We start from the raw sequence: 22308 nt of genomic DNA, 5'->3' as shown, positions 1-22308 counted from the left end.
TTACTAATTATATATACACAGAGTTTAAAGAGCCACTAAGAGCTATTAGGATGATTACCAAAAAACCCCAGCTGACTCCTGGGCACCACCCCAGCCCTTGACCCCTGCTCCCCAAGGTCGGCAGTTGTTTTTTGGTGATTAACTCCACAGTTCTAACACAAACAAAAACAACATGCTTACACTGCAAGGTCTTGGTTCTCCAGGTTTTAGGGATTATCTTCGGAGAGAAGGATTTAGCTATTTTCTGCACATATTCTCTTATCTTCCCCCATGGAGATAAATCCATTAGGTTATATCAATTTATGTTTGCACTGCAGTTTTATTACTATTCCCACTTTGAACCCTTCCATCTTCTTTTACTCCTTGTTTTAGATAGAGTATATGTGTGTGTGTGAATTTAGAGTTTAAAAATCCTTGAAGTCTTATTAATAAGTTATTGATGTTATCAATAAGTTTTATCTGACCTGTGTCAAAACCTTCATGGAATTCTCTATCTCTAGTTTTCTTTTCTGTTTGTTCCCCCCTACCACCACCAATGCTTTTACCTTTTAATTTTATGTTGACACTATAAACGTACAGAAAAGTTGCAGGAAGAGCTCATTCCGTACCCTGGACCACACAGGGTCCCCAGGGTTACCATCCTGCACAACCAGAGTACACTGGTCGAAGCTAAGAAATCAGCATTGGAGCATGCTAGTCACTGAAGCACAGGGCCTCTGCGGTTCTCACCGGCTCTCCCACGCATGTCCTTTTTCTGGTCCACGGTCCAGTCCAGGCCCCACAGCACACGCTGCTGCGGTGGCTCCCAGTCCTCCCGGCTCTGACTTTTCCCCAGGGCCCCTTCCACCTTCCACTGTCCATGACCTTGATCCTTTGGAAGACTGCTGGTCACTCGCTTTGTAGAACATCCTGCATTCAAGGGTTTGCCTGCGTTTTTCTTGTGATTTGAGCTTCTGCAGCTTTGGCCCGAATGGCACAGAAGTGAGGTGCCTTCTCGGGAGGTATGAGATGTCACACATTACTGGTGGTGACACTGATCATTTTTGGTTAGCATGGTACCTGCTGGGTTCATCCACTATACAGCCTGTTTTTCTTTCCAAATAAATTTCTTAGTTCAAGGCACTTTACGTAAAGTTCCTCTCAAAGTTGAACTTTAGCATCCGCTGATAGATCTGGACAGTTGTGGTCCCATAGTGATTTTCTATTTCCCTCATCTTGCACGAGCTTTTTTTCAGTGTTTATTTTTTTTTATTCTTAATGGAAGTATAGTTGATTTACAATGTTCATTTCTTCTGTATAGCAAGAGACTCAGTTATAGATGCATTCTTTTCAGTATTCTCTTCCAGTATGGTTTATCCCAGGATATTGAATTGAGTTCCCTTTGCTGTACAGCAGGACCTTGCTGTTTATCCATCCTGCATGTAATAATTTGCATCCACTACCCTAGACTCCCAGTCCATCCCTCCTTTGCACCTTGGCAACCACAAGTCTGTTCTTTTTCTGTTTCTTAGGATCTCTTGTGCCATATTTTAGATTCCACATATAAGTGATATCGTGTGGTATTTGTCTCTTTCTGATTGACTTCACTTAGTGTGCTGATCTCCAGGTCTATCCATGTTGCTACAAATGGCATTATTTCATTTTTTTTATGGCTGAGTCATTGGAAAGACTGATGCTGAAGCTGAAACTCCAATACTTTGGCCACCTGATGCAAAAAAGTGACTTGCTGGAAAAGGCCCTGATGCTGGGAAAGATTGAAGGCAGGAGGAGAAGGGGACAAGAGAGGATGAGACGGTTGGATGGCATCACCAACTCAATGGACATGAGTTTGAGCAAGCACCGGGAGTTGGTGATGGACAGGGAGCCCTGGCGTGCTGCAGTCCATGGGTCACTAAGAGTCAGATACGACTGAGCGACTGAAATGAACTGAATATTCTGCTCCGTGTGTGTGTGTGTGTGTGTGTGTGTGTGTGTGCTACATCTTCTTTATCCATCTGTCCATGGACATTTCATTCGCTTCCATGTCTTAACTGTTGTAAATAGTGCTGCTATATGATAAGGGTGAATGCATCTTTTGAATTAGAGTTTTGTCTGGATACATGGCTAGGAGTGGGATTGCAGGATCATATGGTAACTATTTTTAAAGTTCTTGAGGAAGCTCCGTACTGTTCTCTATAGTTGCTGCACCAGTTTACACGCCCACCAACAATATAGGAGGGTTTCCTTTCCTTCACATCCTCTCCAGCATTTACTATTTGTAGACTTTTGATGCTGGCCATTCTGACTGGCGCGATTTGCATCTTTGTGGTTTTGATTTGCATTTCTCTAATTAGTGACGTTGAGCATCTTTTCATGTGTCTTGGTCATCTGTATGTCTTCCCTGGAGAAATGTCTATTTAGATCTTCTGCCCATTTGGTTGGGTGCTTGCTTTTATTTTTAGCTGTATGTCTCATTATTAAGCACTCCCACATCCATGGGTTACAGTCCAGCATCATTATTTCGCTACTCAAATTGCTCCAGCTTTGGCCTTTGAGGGATTTTGATGTGTCGCCGTCCTTTCTTGATCTCTTCTCAACTCACTGAAATTTCAGTATAATCCAGGCTCACAGTTTATCTGTCCCAGCTTTCAGAGTAACTATTTGTCTACGGAGCTCTGATTTCTTCTACTGGAGAATGACGTTTAGAAAGGAAGATGTGGGTGCTTGGATGTGCTTGTTGCTACTGGGGTCTCAGCTGTTCTAGAGTTTGGGTACGTATGCACATACGTATAGTTACTAATGCAAATGTGTTCATTTCTCTATACCTCTGTGTGTGTATTTTGAGTTTATACTGATACTGCTGATTTACATCAAACAAACATTAATTTTGGAAGGGTTGGTATATATTTCTGCTTATCAGGTCGGTTTATGTCTTCCAGTAAGATTTCATGCTTTTCCACCATAGGCCCTATACTTTTCTTATTTAAATTCCGTCTACCATGTTACAGTCTTTGTCAGTATCATGAGTGACATTTCCCATCTGTCCCTACCTCCCATCCTATTTTTCCAACTGTTATTTCTAGAATACAGTGACTTAATAAATACACAACAAATAAACAAGTCTCCTTAAAATTGGGGTCCTTTTTTAAAACTATATAGCCATAGTTTGTGAGCAGAAAATTTTATCTCTTTACCACACTTTATATTGTTTCTTTTAATTGGTTACATTTGTTGTATCTAAAGGTATTATTTTGCTCTCTCTGTTGCTATCTATGCTAGTGATAAACCATCCTTACATTATCATCCTTGCATTCTTTACTTGTAATATATTGTTCTTCCAGTAAATAGTTGGAAACTACTTACTAATTTTTTTTAGAATTTTAGTCTGTATTCATAACTGACATTGATCTATGGGTGGAGGAGGAAGCATACTATTTCCAGTTTTGATGTGAAAGTTCTACAACTTCAAGACAAGCTAACGGCAGCACTTCTGGTTATCTGTTGACTTCAGCAGATTAAAATTGGAATTGTGTTATTTAAACCCAGATTGAATACAGCTCTAACACCATCTACTACCTGATAGGTGCTTTATTACCCTTCAGGCGTTTTCGATAGGACTTAGTAGCCAAGGTCTCTACTGCTTCCTGACACAATTTTAGCCCATTCTTCAAGGCAGTCACCCATTTGCCCTAGGTTTTCAAACTTACTTATCTTACTCTTTGGGGCTCCATCTCCTTTTCAATATTTACTGCTGTATGTTTTTGCCCTTACTTTCTTCCTTTTTATTAAGCAGGCGAAGGGTTTATTTAATCGATCTTTTCAATGAATCAGCATTTGTTTCATTCAGTTGATTTATCTTTATTCTTTTTTTCTTTTAAATAAATATTCAGTCTCTATGCAGTTTCAAGGCAAGGACTTTCCTAAATATACTTATGGCATAAAATGTGGTTACTACTTTTGGGTAATCTACTTGATTTACTTCATCTCAGAATTCCTTATTTTCAAATAGGGAATATTTTGACCCTCTTATTTCCATCTTATTATCTTTCCAACTTTATCAGGTTATAATTTATTCAGGTTTTGTGACCAAGAACTCAGTCAAGTTTGAGAAACAGAAGAAAACAATGTACATTACCCACGTGTAGGACCTAAGTGTGTCTCTCTTAAACCTAACTTGTTAGTCATTAGTTTGATCATCTGTCCTTGGTGATTTTTTTTTATATACCAGACATCCAAATTCTGAAAGATGTTTTCAGTCAGGTAAACATTTTTATTGTATGAGCTTTCGTTTTCTATGTTTAACACAGTAATGATGGTTTCTAATTAAACATCTGTGACTTGTGCATCCTTTTTGTAAACATTCTGTCCTTATATATTGTCCCTCTTAATGCTCTTTAGCACTTCCTCCCTTAAATTCTACTTGGCATTAACTTTTTCTTCACAGTTTTTCCCAGTAACTCTTCATTCTTATTTGTTTGGGGTTTTTTGGGGGGAGGGGGGAGGGTAACCTTTTTGTAGACTGCCTTCTTTTAAACATCGCACTGCTCCATTTCTTTGCTTCTTCTCTAATAGAATCCAGGCCATTCACCTAATCAAAGATGTTATATCCATTCCATTTTAATTATTATATTTTTCTTTAATTTATTTCATCCTTTTGTGTAATTTTTACTCTCTTGGTCAAGTTTCTATTTTTTTTTTTCCTCCTTTGCTTTTCAATTCTTATAATGGTTGCTTTCAGTTTCTTAACATTTCCTTTGTACATCACAATATCAGAATTAACTTTCCCAGGCCAGGATGCTTTCTCTGCCTACTGACCTCACAGGCATAAATGCTAAAACCTTTTAGGATGGCTGTATTCCTGGGTGTTGCTGATACATTTGATTATTTTCAGTCCTAGGATATCATGAAATCAAGCTCTCTCTCGAGTGGGACGCACACTGTGTCTGAAACATCGCATGTCCACAGGATCTGTCTCTATTGCCTTGATGTGTCCAGAGTGTAGCACCCCCTGCTCATCCTCTAGGAGTGTGCACCCCGTTAGCACTTTTCCAGGGGGTACACGTGAATCCACACATCTGCTCCAGCTGAGCCTCAGCGGGAAGCACAGATCCTGGTCTTTCCAACCAGGCCACCCACCCCTGTACCTTTGCTCCAGCCAGCCCAGTCCACCCGGGGATCCATCCTAAAAGGTCCCAGGGTGGCCAGTTTTCTCAAGCACACCCTCCAGCTACGGCCACCTTGCCCATCGATGAGGATTAGGGTGACTGTTCAAGGTTCCACACTGTCTCATGCCCATGCTTCCGAATCTCACACGTTTAGCTCACTTGAGTAAAAGAGGCCCTTTTCAATCAACAGCAGGATCGGAGATCATACAACTGAAAAGAAACTATTCCAGAGAACAAGTTGACATGGATCAAAAAATATATGGTCTTTTCCCCGCCCACAGGCCCCCCCCCGCCCCCGAGCTATTATTCCATTACAAAGAGCTAGCCTCAGGAAATAATTTTTAATCAATGATATATGAAGATCTTCATTATTTATAAAGTAAAAAAGAAAAGTACAAAACAATGTACCTGTCCATCAGTGGGAGAAAGGCTAAATGAATTAAGGACTTCTACCCGGTGAAATAGGGATTTAATGGCTTTGACAATCACGGTAACATGGAAAATTTATTAGCATCATTTGTGAAGTGGAAGAAGGGCACATATTCATACATATTATATGAATCCAACTATGAAAATATGTGCAAAAAAATGGCCAGGCAAAGGAAGGACACCAGAATGGCAACAGTAGTGATGTGCAGGTGGTTTGCGGCTTTCCCAACATCCTCCTTTCTTCCTTTCCCTACTTGTCAAGTTAAACATCAGAGGTAATAAAATGGTGTTAGAAATACTTTTTGTAAACCATGCATACAGCTAACAGAGTAACAGAATTGATACGTGATTGTGACATTTAAATGGCTTCTTCAGAAAGGGCTCAATGTGCTCACTGACAGTTTTCTGGGGCTTTAAACTCTTTACCTCAGCCAGTGTTTCATGAGTAAACCCCATCTCAGCTCTGCTGGATCAATCATCTGCTCAGACAAAGCTTTTTAGACCTTGGGCACCCAGAATGCCCAGGTCTCCCAAACACACCCCTCATCACAGTGTGGGCAGAGACACCCAGTGGTGCCTGTGAGTGCCTTACAACCAGGTGACATATGGAGTTAAAAGCTCGGGAACCTGCAGCAGCAATGAAACCCGCACCTTCTCAGACAGCTTTTCCCTGGGAACCCCACGCAACGCCCCTTCTCCCCCCTGCTCCCTTCTCAGGGACCTCCCCAACAGAAGCTTCCCTCACCAAGGGTCAAACCTGAATACACACATTTTCTTTTTAATATACTAATTTTACCTGCTGCCAGCGATGCGTATCATTTAAATTCTTTACAATGCTTCCAGACTGTTTATGACAGCTTTGCAGAGCAGAGTGCACACAAATGCTCAACAAGGACCACCAGGAAAGGAAGGACTTGAAAACTTTCCTGTCCAAGCATTTCTACCACTTAGAATCATGAAAGGTGATTTTTTTTTTTGGATCCATAGTTTAAGGCTCAAGTGAAAACTATAATTTTCATATAAACAGTGCTTTGACAGAGTCTAAAACACTAACACTTAAAATTTGTTTCAAAACAGAAAACCTTCCATTATCCATCCCTTTATCCTTTTCAGACAATTTCATCATCATGAGCTTATTTTATACCAACACACTGTCCCTGAGGCTCTCTGGCCCTTACCTACTGTGCTTTGTATTTGTCATCCTCTTCCGTCTTGATACTTCTAAAATGCTTTGAAGTGAAAAACTCTCAAGGTTGTAAAAACTGAACGGAAGGCAAACAGGTATGCAGAAAGCCTGGCATTCTCTCTGAGGTTTTGCCATGTGGGCGATGGCTCTGGCTGTTCACAGGCACCCCATCCCTGCCATCTCCCTCCCCGCTGGATGTGCTCAGCTCGCCAGGCACACCTGGGAGACTGCCACAATAAAGCAAGTCACACAAATTTTCTGGTTTCCTGGTACATAAAAGAGTCACCTTCCCACCATACTATATAGCCTATTAATTATGTCTTTAAAAAATATATACTTACCTTCATTGAGAAGACTACACTGCTAAAAAAAAAAAAATGCTAACCTTCATCTGAACTAGACATAGTAGTTAACAGTCAAGATCACTGACCACCGTAACAAATAATGACAGCCAAGGAAAAATGTGAAATAAGAGAATTACCACAATGTGACCCAGACACGGAGAGAGCAAATGCTGTTGGAAAAATGGTGCCAACAGACCTGCCACAACCTTGCAATTTGCTTAAAAACAAAAAACGAAAGCGTGATAAAACGAGGCAGGCAGCACTGACCAGGCTTATCCCAGGAGAACTGGGGTGACCGCAGACTCACCTGGCCCATGCTGAGGTTTGTGGGAAGGGGATGGAAGGATCCTGGGAGACTGTGGTGGCCACACGTGGGCCCTTGTGGGCTTCATTCTATAGGAGTGGCCGTCAGGAAAATTCTGAGGCTCCAGAATCACCAGCACGTGTGTACGTGCTCAGTCACTCAGGCGTGTCAGCTCTCTGTGACCCCAGGGACTGTAGCCCACCAGGCTCCTCTCGCCATGAGACTCTCCAGGCAAGAGTACTGGAGTGGGGTGCCATGCCCTCCTCCAGGGGATCTTCCTGACTCAAGGATCGAACCCGCATCTCCTGCACTGCAGGCGGATTCTTTACCGCTGAGCTACCAGGGAAGCCCCCAGAATGACAACACACACCATAATCAAACTCAAAACCTGAACTACCCACTGCTCGGTGTTGCATTCTTACTTAACCTTTTGTCCGACCAACCTTATCTCATCCTCTTTCATAGTTCAAATTGGCCAAGGCCTTTCCACCAAGCCAAACCCAAACTGGTTCATCAGCATAGACTGTGCATCTTCAAGGCCTCGACAAACCAAAAGAACCAAGAAGGCAGGCTCCACCAAGAGCAGAAAGAACCACAAGAGGAGCGCCGCTCCCTATGGGAAGTTGACGTCTGTGAATTTCCTTCCGCAGGACAAGCCATAAAAAGACTCAATGGGACGCTTGCAGAAGGAACCACCAGAGTACCAGGTGGAGGAAAGCACGCCGGAAGGGCAAGTTTACCCAAAAGAGCATCGTCTTGCCCAGCTCTGGCTGAAATGAAAGCACGAAACTTCCAAAGAGCTTTCCTCTTTCCAATGACACAACCCTATTCACAGACCCGTCCGGCATCCTGCAAGAAGACAGGCTGCTGGAAGGGAAACCTGAGGACCTCGGAGGAAATCTGTAGCTAAAGGAATCCTCCTTTTACGGCATGGCGCATGTGGCTAGGTGACTCTCACATGTGTTCAAAGTCCTTCAGCCACACTCAGTGGTCGTCCCCACCTCACCCCCGCCGCAGACGTGGCTCTGTGAGCCCCCACTGGTGTTTCTCCACTCACCAGGACTGGCCGCATCTCACAGAAAACCAGGAGGGACGCCAGCTCAATGTCTTCACTGTAGCCGTTCTTCAGAGGCACAGATCTAAACCCTGCAGGTCGAAAAAACAAACCAGTTCACATCAGATCTCTGCTTTTCCTGCAGTACCCAGGGATCACGTGCCCAGTGCATGGAGCAGAGAGGTCAGGGCCCCGTGCTGGGGGGCTGACTTCCTTTCTGGAAGCCAGAGGTTCCCCCCACCCCCCACCTGATGGTTGGGGAGCGGGGTTGCAGAACACAGCCTTGACTGCCAGGTCCAGCCGGAGAAATGAAGTTAAAAATGCCTGCCCCCTAGAAATGCAGATGACTCGGAAGAATCAAAGCCCACAGAGCACTGCACACTGAATTCAGACCCTCTACAGCTGTGGTTTCAGTCCCTTAAATATTCCTGAGCCCAAAAGACACAAAGAAGTAATGAATCCCCACGTCCATCTTCCTCACTCAGCCATGTACAAGGCTTGGGACGAGCGAGTGTTTTTAAAGATTTCCAGTGGGAGGAAATCTTTCCGTCCCTTGGCAGTTTGCCCTGTTGATCATCCTCCCCTAAAAGCCATTCCCTATTATTTGTAGCGAGGACCTGTGTCTGCCGGTCATTTAAATGTTTCTTTTTATTGAGGGAGAGGGTTAAGATGGGGCTGCATTCCCCACACCCCTCCGCAGTGAGTAATGTTTAAGGCAACACATCTTAAAGGTTGGTTGTTTGGCTTGTTTTGATGGAGTAGTAGAACTGAATAGACAGCAGAAATTAACGTCTCGTTCCCACCCACTCATACCTCTTATTATAGGAGGAACCATTGTTAATGGCTTTCCAAAATCATCTATGCAGTGTGTGTTTCCCTTAAAATCACAGAGAATAGTACCCTAACCAGCCATTCTGAATCTTACAGGTTCCACTGCACACTCTATCTTAGGGATTCACTATGTAGCCCTATTTTGACTTGAAAGCTTTTTCTTAAATGGAAACATAGTTGACGTACAATATGATATTAGTTTCAAGCGTACTGCATAGTGATTTGACATCTGCATGTACTATGAAATGATTATCGCAGTAACTCCAGTAACCATCTGTCCCGAAGTAAGTACAGTATTACCACGTTCCTTATGCTGTTACACAGTACATCCCTGTGGCTTATTAGTAAGTAGAGATTTGTGCCTTGAGAGCTTTATATTTGCCTTGTATCTACTGATTTTCTGGGACAAGCGACGCACAAAGTGCCGGCTGCCAGTCAGGTTTTGGCTTGTTTGGTGATTATCTTTCTATCTCTTAGAGAATCTTTTAGTCTGTTAGTTGATTTATCATCGTTAAATAGTATCTATTGACTCTGTGTGCCACTTATGTTGAAGACACTGGCATGCTTACATAACTTGATAGCATCTCTCCCTTTCCCTTCCCCGATTGGGTAAACTGTACTATTATTTCTATGTTGACGTAGCATGTAATATTAGCATTCCATTTTGTAACCATAATTCTCCCACAGAGAGGCTTAGTTTTCCTGATATTTAGCAAAAGCCAAAAAAATACAATAAGGAACGCTTGAACACCCACGACCTAAATCTTACATTAACCTTTCACTTACGCTTATCCACCCACTACTCTATCGGGTGATATTTACTTCCTGTTTCAAAGAAAGATGAAGACATCTACACAGTTCTTCTTTGTCAGCATTAATCTCATGAACAAGAATTCCGTATTTGTTCAGGGTCCTTTTTGTGACGTAAAACTTATACACAATGATTTTTTTTCAGTGTCCAACGCTCACCACCTCCTTACTGAACTGACCTTTTTCCATTAGATATTCTGGCTGGCTAAAACTGTCTTTTGAGATCTTCAGTACAAGCTCATGGGAACATATAATCCCTGGACTGTGCCTGTTTGAACATATCCATCCTTTGATTTTACACTTGAGTGGGCACAAAACCCTCAGGTCACACTCTTCTCGTTGAAGGATTCTGGGGGACCCTGCTCTCCTTGAATTCTGCTGCAGAGAAGTTTTCTGAACTGTTTTATCCCTTATCCGTGTTGGGAATTATGCTAAGATGTGCATCACCTCTGGGTCTTGTTAAGATGCAGATGCTGACTCCAGAGGCCTGGGACGGGGCCAAGGTTCCGCACCTCTACGGAGCTGGTCTCTGTGGAAGCTGTTGGTGTAGGTGTTGATCGACTGCCAGAACGCACGGCAGTGCTGAGTGCCCTGCCCACGCACGCAGAGCAGAGCAGAGCAGGCCCGCCCAGTGCCCAGTGCAGGCCTCCCCGTTTGGGGCAGTCAGCTCCGCCCCCTCCCTCGGAGGGACGACTCCAGGTCCACAGACATCCTGCCACCGCCCAAGTCGCGTTGTTACCTGCAGCCCTTCAAGTGGACGGGGCTGAGAGGTGCTGGCCAGTTTCACTAGAAACTGCTGCCACTGTTCTTCTGATTGACACAAGCAAGACCCGAGCGGAAAGGGAAATGGAGACACCGCTTGAAGCAGCATCAGTGTGGCTGGTCAGGCGTCGTGGCGGCCCGAAGGTGGCAGGCAGAGTAAGAATAACATGGGGTTTGAAGTCAAGACATTCCCGGGTCTGAATCCCAGGCTCTGGTCGGTCAGGTGTGTGACCCCCGAGCTGGTTAATTAACATCTCTCGGCCCCAGAGTGCTTATATTTAAAAAGCGGAAATGATAAAACTCCTTTCACAGGACTGCTGCGAGGATTAAGAGAGAGTTTTGAGGCACCAAGCACAATAAATGCTGTTTTCCCTCTTTGCTGAGCTCCAGCTGGCTTAAAGGCTTAAGTGCATCCCTGGTAACAACAGGCAGGGTTTATTTTCGAGTTCAGAAGGCCCCTGAAGCCTTATGCACAAAGGTATTGTTATTCTGTGGCATGCCCTCCATGAATATGGATGTCCCAGGCAGGAGGGAGAGAGAAGGTCTTCCTGGGAGCATCTCACAGCCGGTCACACTCTGTACCATCCTTGAGATGTTCTTTGTGATGTAAATGCCCCCAAGCTCAGTCACAGCGTTTTAGAGAGGAGTCCACACAGTTAAGGCGGCAGCTCTCTCTAAGTCCTGGAGGGGCTCCAGGGCTCCGTCAGGACCCCGTCTGGAGGGGGACACAGCAAAGCCCCTGCACCGTGCGGGATGCGTCTGGGGGTTGCTGTGTCCAGAAGGGGAGGGCACAGCTACCACAAAGAAATCCATCACCACCTGATGCAAAGAAGTGACTCATTTGAAAAGACCCTGATGCTGGGAAAGATTGAAGGCAGGAGGAGAAGAGGATGACAGAGGATGAGATGGTTGGATGGCATCACCGACTCAATGGACATGAGTTTGAGTAAACCACAGGAGCTGGTGATGGACAGGGAGGCCTGGTGTGCTGCAGTCCCTGGGGTTGCAAAGAGTCGGACATGAACTGGAATCCCCTACAATGTGGATTTTGTTTGTTTGTTTGGCAGCTCTGCATTGCGCGTGTGATCTTAGTTCCCTGAACAGGGATCAAACCCATGCCCCCTGCAGTGGAAGCATGGAATCCTCACCGCTGGGCCACCAGGGAGTGCCCCTTACAAGGTTCTTGTCTATTTACCCTGATACTCTTATAATTTTTGTTTTATGAACATTGTTGCCACATTATTTGTTGCAAATATATACATTATTGTTTATGGGGAAAAAAAGAAATCCGTTGTAAGCCTGACTGACTTGGCTGATGTGAAGGAGGTGAACCGCAGACTGAAGAAGTCCTGTGGCTAACTAGCTGAGTTTCACGTCATTTGCTGGGAAGGGGGGGCAAGTTAACCCAGAGGATTGGCAAACATCAGGCCTCTCGGACTTACAAACGAGTGTGCACTGCTCTTCCCAAATTAGGGGAACAGTGTGGCGTTTCTAACCAGGCAAGTGTTTCTCACGGGGGAGTGCGTGTCCTCAGAGGGGCAGCCGAGGCCTTGTCCGGTCTTCTCCAAGTGCCGGCTGAGCAGCCAGCTCCACGTGCAGCTTCCTGGCCCCGCCCCACAGGGGCTGAACAAGAGCACGGTGGGACCGGCCCAGGAGCCTGGATTTCCCCACCCCACACACACTCACCGAGTTGTAGAAATAATCAAAGGCAGATACAAAGAAAGGTGCAGAAATTTAAGGAGTATCTGATATGTTTCCAAGTTGAAAAAGAATTAAAAAAAAAAAAAGACCCCAGGTTTTCAAGCAACATCAAGAGAAAAGACTATCTGTGTATCAGTTCAGTTCAGCTGCTCAGTCGAGCCCGACTCTTTGCGACCCCATGAATCGCAGCACGCCAGGCCTCCCTGTCCATCACCAACTCCCAGAGTTCACTCAGACTCACGTGCATCGAGTCAGTGATGCCATCCAGCCATCTCATCCTCTGTCGGCCCCTTCTCCTCCTGCCCCCAATCCCTCCCAGCATCAGAGTCTTTTCCAGTGAGTCAACTCTTCGCATGAGGTGGCCAAAGTACTGGAGCATCAGCTTTAGCATCATTCCTCCCAAAGAAATCCCAGGGCTGATCTCCTTCAGAATGGACTGGTTGGATCTCCTTGCAGTCCAAGGGACTCTCAAGAGTATTCTCCAACATCACAGTTTAAAAGCATCAATTCTTCGGTGCTCAGCCTTCTTCACAGTCCAACTCTCACATCCATACATGACCACAGGAAAAACCATAGCCTGAATAGACGGACCTTTGCTGGCAAAGTAATGTCTCTGCTTTTGAATATGCTATCTAGGTTGGTCATAACTTTTCTAGGTTGGTAAGCGTCTTTTAATTTCATGGCTGCAGTCACCATCTGCAGTGATTTTGGAGCCCCAAAAAATAAAGTCTGACACTGTTTCCACTGTTTCCCCATTTATATCCCATGAAGTGTATACAAATTACTAAAAGGAGAGTGGTCTTTTTCTCTCAAAAAAATGATCCTTGAAAAACAGGGACCAGGGACCTCATAAAGAATCCAGAAGGATCTGTGGCTGTTTTTCTCAGAAATACAGGGCCCTTCTCCAGGCATGCAGGGGGTTGTGCTTTGCTCAGCATGGGAGACAATCAGAAGTGAATCAGCCCACCTCAGAGAAGAGGAAGGTGAAACTCTGACAGCCCAGATGACTTGCCCAGGACAAGGCAGGGAGAAGGGACCTAAGACCGTGGCTCTGGGCCTCGTCCTCCCCTCCAAGCACCTAACCAGCCCCGAGCCTGCCTGAGGAGAGGCCAACAGAGTCTAAGCTTCCAAAACAAAATCCAATTACAGTGCCAAGTGGACCGCCAGCTAGTAATCCAATGTTGGATGCAGGAGCCCCCGGAGCCGCCCAGCACCCCATCCTGTCTCCCTCCCCTGTCTCTGTCCCGCTCACGGGACTCCCACGAGGACCCACTACTCAGCCTACCCATGAGTGAATACAAACCAAGACAAAGGCATCATTCTTTCCAAAAGCTGGCAACGCAAACCAAAAGACAATGCCGAGAAAAACTGAACGCTGTAATTAAAACGGGCCTTACCTGACTTTATGCCTTTAATGGGGTACGTGGCATGGGCCAGAAAGTTGGGATCGCTGAACATATCTTCCTCATAAACCACAAAGCGCAGAAACGCAAGGCTAGGGTCATAAATCTCAAACGTCACCTTCTCCTGCGTTGGGGCCCAAACAGGGCTGAGGCCGTTGTCATCTGGAAGAAGATCCAGGCTCTTTCAGGGGCCCCATTTGTCCTGCTCTGTCTCAGCTCACCATCTCTACACCCATCAGCTGTGGATCTCCTTAGCAACCATGTAAATACACATCTAGGCCAAGATCTGATCCTTTTTTTTTCCCCCAGTGGCATCGCAGACCTGGCCCTCAGTAAGCAGAGAAGATGGGACCACTTCTCCTTAGACTCTCCCATCTCAACTCCCTGGGACGTGGGAGGGATGGGAGGTGGACCACAGAGCAACAACAGGTTTGTAAGAAAGAAAAGAGGAGCTGGGGGCCACATCACTCGTCTGATGGGGGAGGCGGGCCAGGCTCTGAACAGGTGGTGGGTTCTGGAGTCACTGGGGAGAGCCAGCCTCAGGGAACAGGGAAAAGAGGTAACCTTCACCCTCCACAGGGCCAGCTTCACCGGCCAGTCTGTGAACTGTTTTCCAGCTGCCTTTTACCAGGAGCCAGTGATCCCAAGCCTAGAAAGGCCCCCAGTTCGGTTCTTCCCAGGCTTCAAATGGCAGAACAAGCCATTTCTCTGGGCCTCCCCGCCCGCTGTGGGGTCAGATCACCCAAGTTTGGCTGCAGCCTTGGGGGTGAGTCAGCCGCATCCTCTCTGAGCCCTGGACTTAGGTGGGGGCTGATACATAGAGGGGACACCCCGGAGTGACGGGCACAGGGAGCCGCGGCCTCACCCAGGCCTCCTGACGTGGGTGACGGGCTGAGAAACACTACGGTGGGTCTAGCTCTCAGGTCCTGCGGCCCTCCGTTGCCCCTCCGAGCTGCCCACAGAGGGCAAGGGGAACAAAGGGAAAGACCTGGCCACTAGCACATTAGTGAAGCCCCGCTGACCAGCATCTCCAACGTACGGCTCAGCTCGCCTGAAGTCTCAGTGAGGAAAGGACCCAGGCAACTTACTCACAACTGTCGTCTTGAACTTGTTGTTGTCATACTCCGCTCCGCATATCTCCACCTCCACAAAGGGACACGCGATGCTTCGTCCGGGTTTGGGGAGATGACGGGCCCCCAGTACCTAGGACCCCAAGAGCCAAGTGTTAGAATTCCGCCCACCCGCACTCCACCCTGGGCAGAGCTGGAGAGGTCTACATGGGCGGATTCTCATTTCCTCGTCACTGGTGAGGTGCTACACCCTCCGGTAGCGGACACCCCCACCGCTTCCCTGTTGTGGACGAGGGAAAGTTTCCAAACAGGAGAAGACAGACACTCTTAACAAAGAGACAATGCAATGTCTAAAAGTCGGGTCAGTTTTAAAAAGCTTCCACCCCTCAAAGTGGCCATTGCAAGGATAAGCCCTCTCCTCAGTAAAGCGCAGAGAGCCGTGTCGCGCCTGTTTTATTTCTCTCTCTCTGACCAGATGCTGACCCTGCTGAGCCCAGCGAGAGATGCATCTGTAACTCGCCCCACCAACAACGGGAGGTGACCACGACGGACCTGGGGAGATGCCCTCCAGCCTCTCTGCCCTGCAACGACCCTGGCGGGCACCGCAGTGAAGACCCTCAGCTGCATCTGGGTGCGGAGCCCAGGCAGAGGGCGGGGCCTTACCTTGACCGTCAGGGTCATCAGGATCTTCCTCTGGGACTCGGGCGGCATGGGGTCGTACTTCTCCGCCCTCATGCTCTCAGGCTGCAGGACGTAGCCCGTCCGCCCGTTGAGGGAGAAGAGCGCGTGGTTCATCTGCATGTACTTATCTGGAGAGGAGAGAGCTGCTGCTGAGAGGGGCCAGAGGGCGCCCGGGGGCTGGGGAGGGAGGGCTTAGGCCTCCTTCCAGAAGTGCCAGGAGGCACACCGGCAGATGAGTGGATAAGGAAGCTGTGACGTACGCATGCCACGGAACACTGTTCTCCCGTAGAACAGCGGGACTGGGCCACCCGTCGCAAGGCGGATGGACCCAGCGTCTACCATCCAGAGTGGAGGAAGTCCAAAAGAGAAAAACGGGCATCAGACATTGATGCGTATGTGCAGATCTAGAAAAATGGCCCCGATGGCCCTAGGCCAGGAACAGAGACACAGATGCTGGGAAGAGACACGTGGACACTGGGAGGCCAGGGCTGACGCCTGCTCCTGCCATCTACAAGACAGACAGCTAGCGGGAAGCTGCCGGGGAGCCCGGGGAGCTCTGCGCTGACCGGGAGGGCTGGGCTGGGCAGCCCAAGCGGGAGGGAGGGATGTACCCAGAGCTGACTCATTTCACCGTACAGCAGAAACTAGCACAACATTGCAAAGCAACTATACCCCAATGGAAGATGAAAATAATGTGAGGTGGCTGTGAAAATAGGTATCTGACTTAAAACTATGGGTTTAAAAATTCATTGAAAACTCATGTTATTGGAAGAAAATCAGATTAAAAAAAAAAAAAACTCACACTGGGGACAACTTTCCGAGTATGATACAAAGTCCAGAATGTACTCAAAGCTAAACATTTTTACCCAGGACAAAATTTCCATAGAATCTGACATGCTTTAGAAAAATCTGTTTCACTCCACTGATAGGTAACTTTAACCTGTTAAGAAATCTGATATCTGTTTGCTGTGAATACTTACACCCCCTTAGAAAAATAAGAAGCATAAATATAATCTGCAGAAAAGAAAACGTCTATGTTTCTTAAGGATATGAAAACCTGGTTAACTTCTCTGTTACTCAGAGAAGTTACCAATAAGGGAAGCTCTGACTGCAGTGTGACACCAGTTTACACTATCAAAGACTGAGGCGCCTGCCGAAACTAAGTTGGTGAAGTGAAGCCAGAAAGAGTTTCACCCGTTTGCATTCCCACGCACAGCCTCCATGGAGGCGGTCTGGCAGAGTGTCTTGGCCCGGACACTCCTGGATACAGGTGTGCGGTGGTTTCGCTCGGGGCCAAGTTGGTCAAAGCTGTTGGATCTGCCCTGCACCACAGGTGCTCCCACGTGTGAAGGGAGGTTCACACAAGGTTACGGGGGGCAGTGCCATCTGCAACAGCAATGAAGGGAAGTCACCTCGGGCCACTGCAGCAGGGCGCCAGTTGAGGACATGATGGCGTCCACTCAGTGGAGTCTGACGCAGGCACAAAGGAGGCAGCACTGATGAGCAGGCCTCCAAAGAGGCTGAAAGAACCATGCAGCGCCTCTGTGCCGCACACTATAGTTAACGCTGCCCTCTGCATGAAGAAGTTCGGCATGCCGGCTCTTTCCAGCAGAGGATTATCTCCAGAAGAGAGCCCGAGCAGAAAGCCTCCAGAGAGGGATGGCCCCAAAGAGGACGGGGGCCCAGGACATAGCCACCGGACACCTGGGTCCAGCTGTGCCTGAAGCTCCCCTCCTAGACTTCTCAATTACGTGAGCAAACGCATTTCCTTTTCTCCCTGAAATCAGACTGACCACATCTGTCATTTACATCGAGAAGCCTGCCAAACGCAAAGGTCTGGCGTGCCCAGTGGTCCCTCCACCGCTCCATTCAAGGGATGGGACCTCACGCTAGCATGCTGGCTGAACTCTGACGGCTCCTAAGAAAAACTACGTGCTCTGGCCACCACATCACACTGATGGCCCCAGAAGAATGTGCGTGGAATGATGCCCCAGCATAGATTTACTGGCCACAGTAGGCCCCCTTTACCTGGAGTCTGGAAATTGAGCGCCACCATCTGGGAGCCACACAGCCAGAGGCGGAAGGGGTCGTAGTTGGACGAGTCCACCCGCTGTCCTTTGGGGTACACACGGGTCAGGCCCTTTTGATTGTATTTCAGGAGATCGCTGGGCTTCTGTCTGACGATACTGTCAGCCTTCGTCTCCACGAAGGAGCGGATTTCTCGGAAGTCAGGGTTTTCTGCACAAAGAGAGGGAGTCAACGTTTATCCTATGTCTCGTGAGTTTTTCTTAACACCACTGGCAGGATGTGCAGGTCATCAAACACAACCCGGAACCTCTCTCGGAGAAGATGTCCAAATGCTTGTGACGATCCCGTCGTAACTGGTTCTGCAGTGGGCTCTTGCCCTCTGGGGAAGTCTCAGAGATGAAAAGGCAGCCCAGGGTTCCCACTGCTTCTTAGTCTAGGATTAATGTAATCTGCTTCTTTTGTTTAAAACTACCAGCAGCCTTGTGCAGGAAACCACCAAAGCGATACAGGATACAGTTATAGAAAGGTGTGGTGCAGGAAGGGATCAGCAGGGAGGAGGTCTGAGGAGTGGAAGATGCAGACAGGGCCCTGGCTTCCTCAGCGAAGGTGTCACAGACGTGAGATGAGTGAACCCAGCATCTTGATGGAAGGAGAACCGCCCACCCGCAGGAAGCGGGGATAGAGAGAGGAGACGGGGTCCTGTGGAGGGACAAAGAATGGGAAGCAGCGTAGAGAAAATGCAAACAATTCTTGAGCTGTTTGGATAAAGCTCTGCTTTAGGTAGGACAGCTCCTAAACATGCCGGGCCTGGCCGACTCCGGTTAAGAGCTCCAGCCTCTTGCCCTGGACGTCGAGAGGTGCCCAGGGACCAGCCTCCGGGCGACCATTAACTCCAGGGTTTAGGACTGCCTCTCTCCCTGCCCTGGAATTAAAGTAACCACAGGAGTTACTTGCAAGGGGAAAGAAAATATGACTAGGACCATTATAAGTGCAAAGAACCTGCTGCTTTGGAGAATGTGGTCAAAGACCCACTTTTGAATTCTCCTGCAGCAGGCCTCCAAAGACACCCAGGTCCTGACCTCTGGAACCTGAGACCATGTTCTTTCAAAGGGACTTGGCAGATGGCAGGCTTGAAGTGGGGAGATTACCTGGCCCTAAATGAAACCATACAGTCTTTGTACTTGTGAGGCTGAGGGAGATGGGACTACAAAGAGAAGGCAACGTGACCACAAAGGTGGGGACTGGAGTGACATGGCCAAAAGCCAAGGAATGCCAGCGGCCACCAGAAGCTGCCGGAGGCCAGGTCCAGACCCTCCTCTGGAGGGAGCGGGGCCCTGCTGACACCTTGATTTCAGCTCAGTGATACTGACTTCAGTCCATGACTATGAGAGAATAAACATATATTGTTTCTGCCACCAAGTGTGTAATAATTGGTTACATTGGCAGGAAAAAAAAACCAATCCACCCTTTAAGAGGGTTTCTCCTTCTAAAGATACCAGGAGGGCCTGCTTCACCAGCATCCTGGCCCTGAGGACACTCTGACGGGAAGGTTCCCACTTGGCATCTGGAGGATGAGCAGGAACCACCGTCACCGTGCTGCGTGACAGCGCCAGGCCCAGAGAGGAACCCCGTGTTCACCGAGGCGGGGAGGCGGGGTGGCGGCAGACGGTACCGAGGTTGTCCTTGGTCTTGCTGGTTGGCTTGCAGTAGACGACCAGGTCTGAGAGCTCGATGGCGATGGACTGGTTCTTCTCCCAGTACTTCATGTTGTTCTCCTGTGTGGAGCCAACCGCCTTTAGTTTCAGCTCTCAAGTAGGCCCCCGGGAAACCCCATTCTTCCAGCTCACCTGGCGGGCGCCCTCCTCCTCTGACTCTCCCCCTCGTCTCTCCACTTGGCCCTCGCGCACGCGCAAATTGCAGTGGTGGAGAGTTTTCCCTCCCCTGACCCCCGCCCCGCTCCCCGCTTCCTCTGCCTGCGGAAATTCTCCACTACGCCATCCGGACCCAGAAGCAGCATAAAGCTCAGTCTCCGACCGTGGCTCTCGAGAATACCAGGGACGAGGGCTCTTCTTTATCACCACCTCTCTCCTTAACCCTCTTGCTCTCGCCCGCTGCCCTATCCAGCCCACTAACATCACTCTGTCACAGCTCATCCAAAATTCTAGCTGTCCCAGTTCAGGCTCTCTGTAGACCATGGCCGCTTTCTGCTCGCTCGCTGTCCCCTGAACCATGCACAGCTCTGTGCAAAGGGCCCTCTGGGGACCAGACCACGCGCCATAGACTTGGGAGCCATTCACCCCTGGAGGACCCCACAGTCGCGGACAGGCCGCTCGCTCCAACTCCAAACCAGGCCTCCCTCTCAAGCCCTGCCAACCTTGGACTCATCCCCCCAGGGGCCACGGTGGGGAGGGACCCCCTGGGAGGATTATCACGTACCGGTGGCAACATTCAGCATGGGGGTGGGCAGGGGGTGGCGCTGCCTGGCTCCAGGCATCGCACACGAGTGAGTGCTTGACGGATACTATCTAAGCCCACCCATCCCCGAGAGGAAGACTGTTTCTCTGTTCTCCAGAGAACCCGCAGCACACAGACAGGGTGAGCAGCTGACCCCAGGCCCCGCAGGCCCAGGCCGAGACCAGAGGCCTGAGCAGCGGCCTCACCCGTGTCACCACCCTGGCCCCGGCGCTTCCGTACCCTCGGCCACCGGGTGCTGGAGGAGACCTCGCTGCAGCGCCCCCAGGCTCACAGGCTCGGTCCCCCCGAACCACAGCACCGCCTGTCCTGGCCCCTCGCCCCCCTCCCTCCTCGGCAGGCCCGTGGGTCCCTCTTCCTCTGGACCCCCCGCCTCACTCTTACAGGACGCCTTCCTGGAGACCTCCATCCGGGACTAGGAAAGCGACGCTGCGTCCCCCACACCTTCCAGAATGCCCACGGCCTCCCCCAACCTTGCACTGTCCCTCATCCGACTGTCCCACGCTGGTGCCTTTCAGCATGAGTGTCCAGACCCATGTCCTGCCCCCTGACCCGAGACAGGTCCCTGGGAAACAGGACTCCCCGAGGGTGGCGAGTCCCCAGGTGACAGGAGTGTCACGGCAGTTGCCCAGCGGGGACTGGACTCAGGGGCGGGTCTGAAAGCTGGCCTGAGTTGCTGGCTTTCCCGAGTGGGCCAGCCATCAAGCCTCTCTGCCTCAGTTTCCTCATCTGTATGATGGGGCTAACGCGAGTCCCTCCCTGCTGCAGCTGTTATGCTGACTCAGGAAGGAGGCCTCTCCCCTCACTGGACATGTGAGAAACAAGGGTGCCACACAGACTGCCCCGGAGACACCTTTCCAGGCCAAAGACAAGAGCGACCCCTTTTTAAACAAGTCGGGGAGGACACCCAAACTCTTCTGGAAGAATGCCTTCACCTAGGACTGCCGACAAAAGTCCCGAGGCCCCCGTGAACCCTAGCAGTGACCAGCAAACAAGCCTGTCACCTGAGGTCAGCAACCACCTCACCGGGGCAGATTGGAACGTGAAGTTTGCCAGAGTTCATCTAAGCACACCCAGCCTCCTCCAGCCGCTCCCACATGCCCTGAATCCCCTAGGCACTGAACAAGCTGCAGCAGTAAGGCTGAAAGGGCTGGCATGGGATGGGCGGGCACGGAGCAGGGAAGGCGTCAGCCGGTCCGCAGCCAATGCTTCGGGGAGACTGAAGCCTTGGCTAAGCTCAAGCCCCAGGTGTGCTCTCCTGACCCCTGTGTCCACCTGGCACTGCCTTCTTGGTGCACAGTCTTCACCACAGGCTGTCTGGGGAGAGGAAACCCTGGCAACGACACAGCTCGCCTCTAGTGACGATAGGACCGCTTTAAAGTCAGGGTGGGGTGAAGCAAGCCACACCTGTGTCTCAGGGCGGGGGCCTCTGGCCTCACAGAAGACAAAGCAAGGAAAGATTACAGAGCATCACTTTTTCTCTCAACTTCAGCAAAAAGCAGGATCAGTTCAAGATGAAACACAGCTGCTACTTCAAAACGGTGCAACAACAACTCTCCAGACCCGCAGAGTTTTGCCCAGAGGCTGTCCCAGAGTTTGGCATCACAGTGCACTTAGTCAGGCTTTGGAAACTAACTAGACAGACCTCAGTGACTGGTCTTTTGCCATCGACCAAAGGAAGCCAGAGATGACGTAAAATTACAGGGCCCTGGGCAGGTTCTCGGGGCCTCGGTGAGGAGCTCCCAGGAGTGCGCTGAGGGCACAGTGCATGTTGGTTTCCCGGTGGCACCAGCCGCTCCCACAGCTGGTTGTGCCCAGCACAGGACCTTGGTTACTTCTGCTGCCTCTTATTTTTTGGTTTTGTTTTTTGAACATTCATAATCAATATGAGAAGGCTCCTCTATCCATGGACTTCTCCAGGCAAGAATACTGGAGTGGGATGTCATTTCCTTCTCCAGCGGCTCTTCCCGACCCAGGGATCGAACCTGGGTCTCCTGCATCGCAGGCAGACTCTTTACTGGCTGAACCACCAGGGAAATCACCATGAGAGGACTTACCAGATGTAAAAGCTAATTTAAAAGGACTGTAG

General features: G+C 49.0%; 1 protein-coding gene across 1 annotated transcript in view; it reads right to left on the bottom strand.

Moving 5' to 3' along the window:
• Window positions 1-22308, bottom strand: part of PLCG2 (phospholipase C gamma 2) — a 160189-nt gene that overhangs the window by 8999 nt on the left and 128882 nt on the right. The window contains exons 26-31 of the mRNA XM_069552534.1: window positions 19420-19522; window positions 17748-17957; window positions 15702-15847; window positions 15057-15171; window positions 13963-14130; window positions 8465-8553 (exon numbers count right to left, since the gene is read on the bottom strand). Coding sequence (XP_069408635.1) covers window positions 8465-8553; window positions 13963-14130; window positions 15057-15171; window positions 15702-15847; window positions 17748-17957; window positions 19420-19522 — 831 coding nt within the window. The remainder of the gene's footprint in view (window positions 1-8464; window positions 8554-13962; window positions 14131-15056; window positions 15172-15701; window positions 15848-17747; window positions 17958-19419; window positions 19523-22308) is intronic.

Source organism: Ovis canadensis, chromosome 14, assembly GCF_042477335.2.
Source record: "Ovis canadensis isolate MfBH-ARS-UI-01 breed Bighorn chromosome 14, ARS-UI_OviCan_v2, whole genome shotgun sequence".
In the NCBI taxonomy this organism is placed as follows: domain Eukaryota; kingdom Metazoa; phylum Chordata; class Mammalia; order Artiodactyla; family Bovidae; genus Ovis; species Ovis canadensis.
Note: the sequence above shows the minus strand (reverse complement) of the source record. Positions and strands in the feature narration are given on the sequence as shown.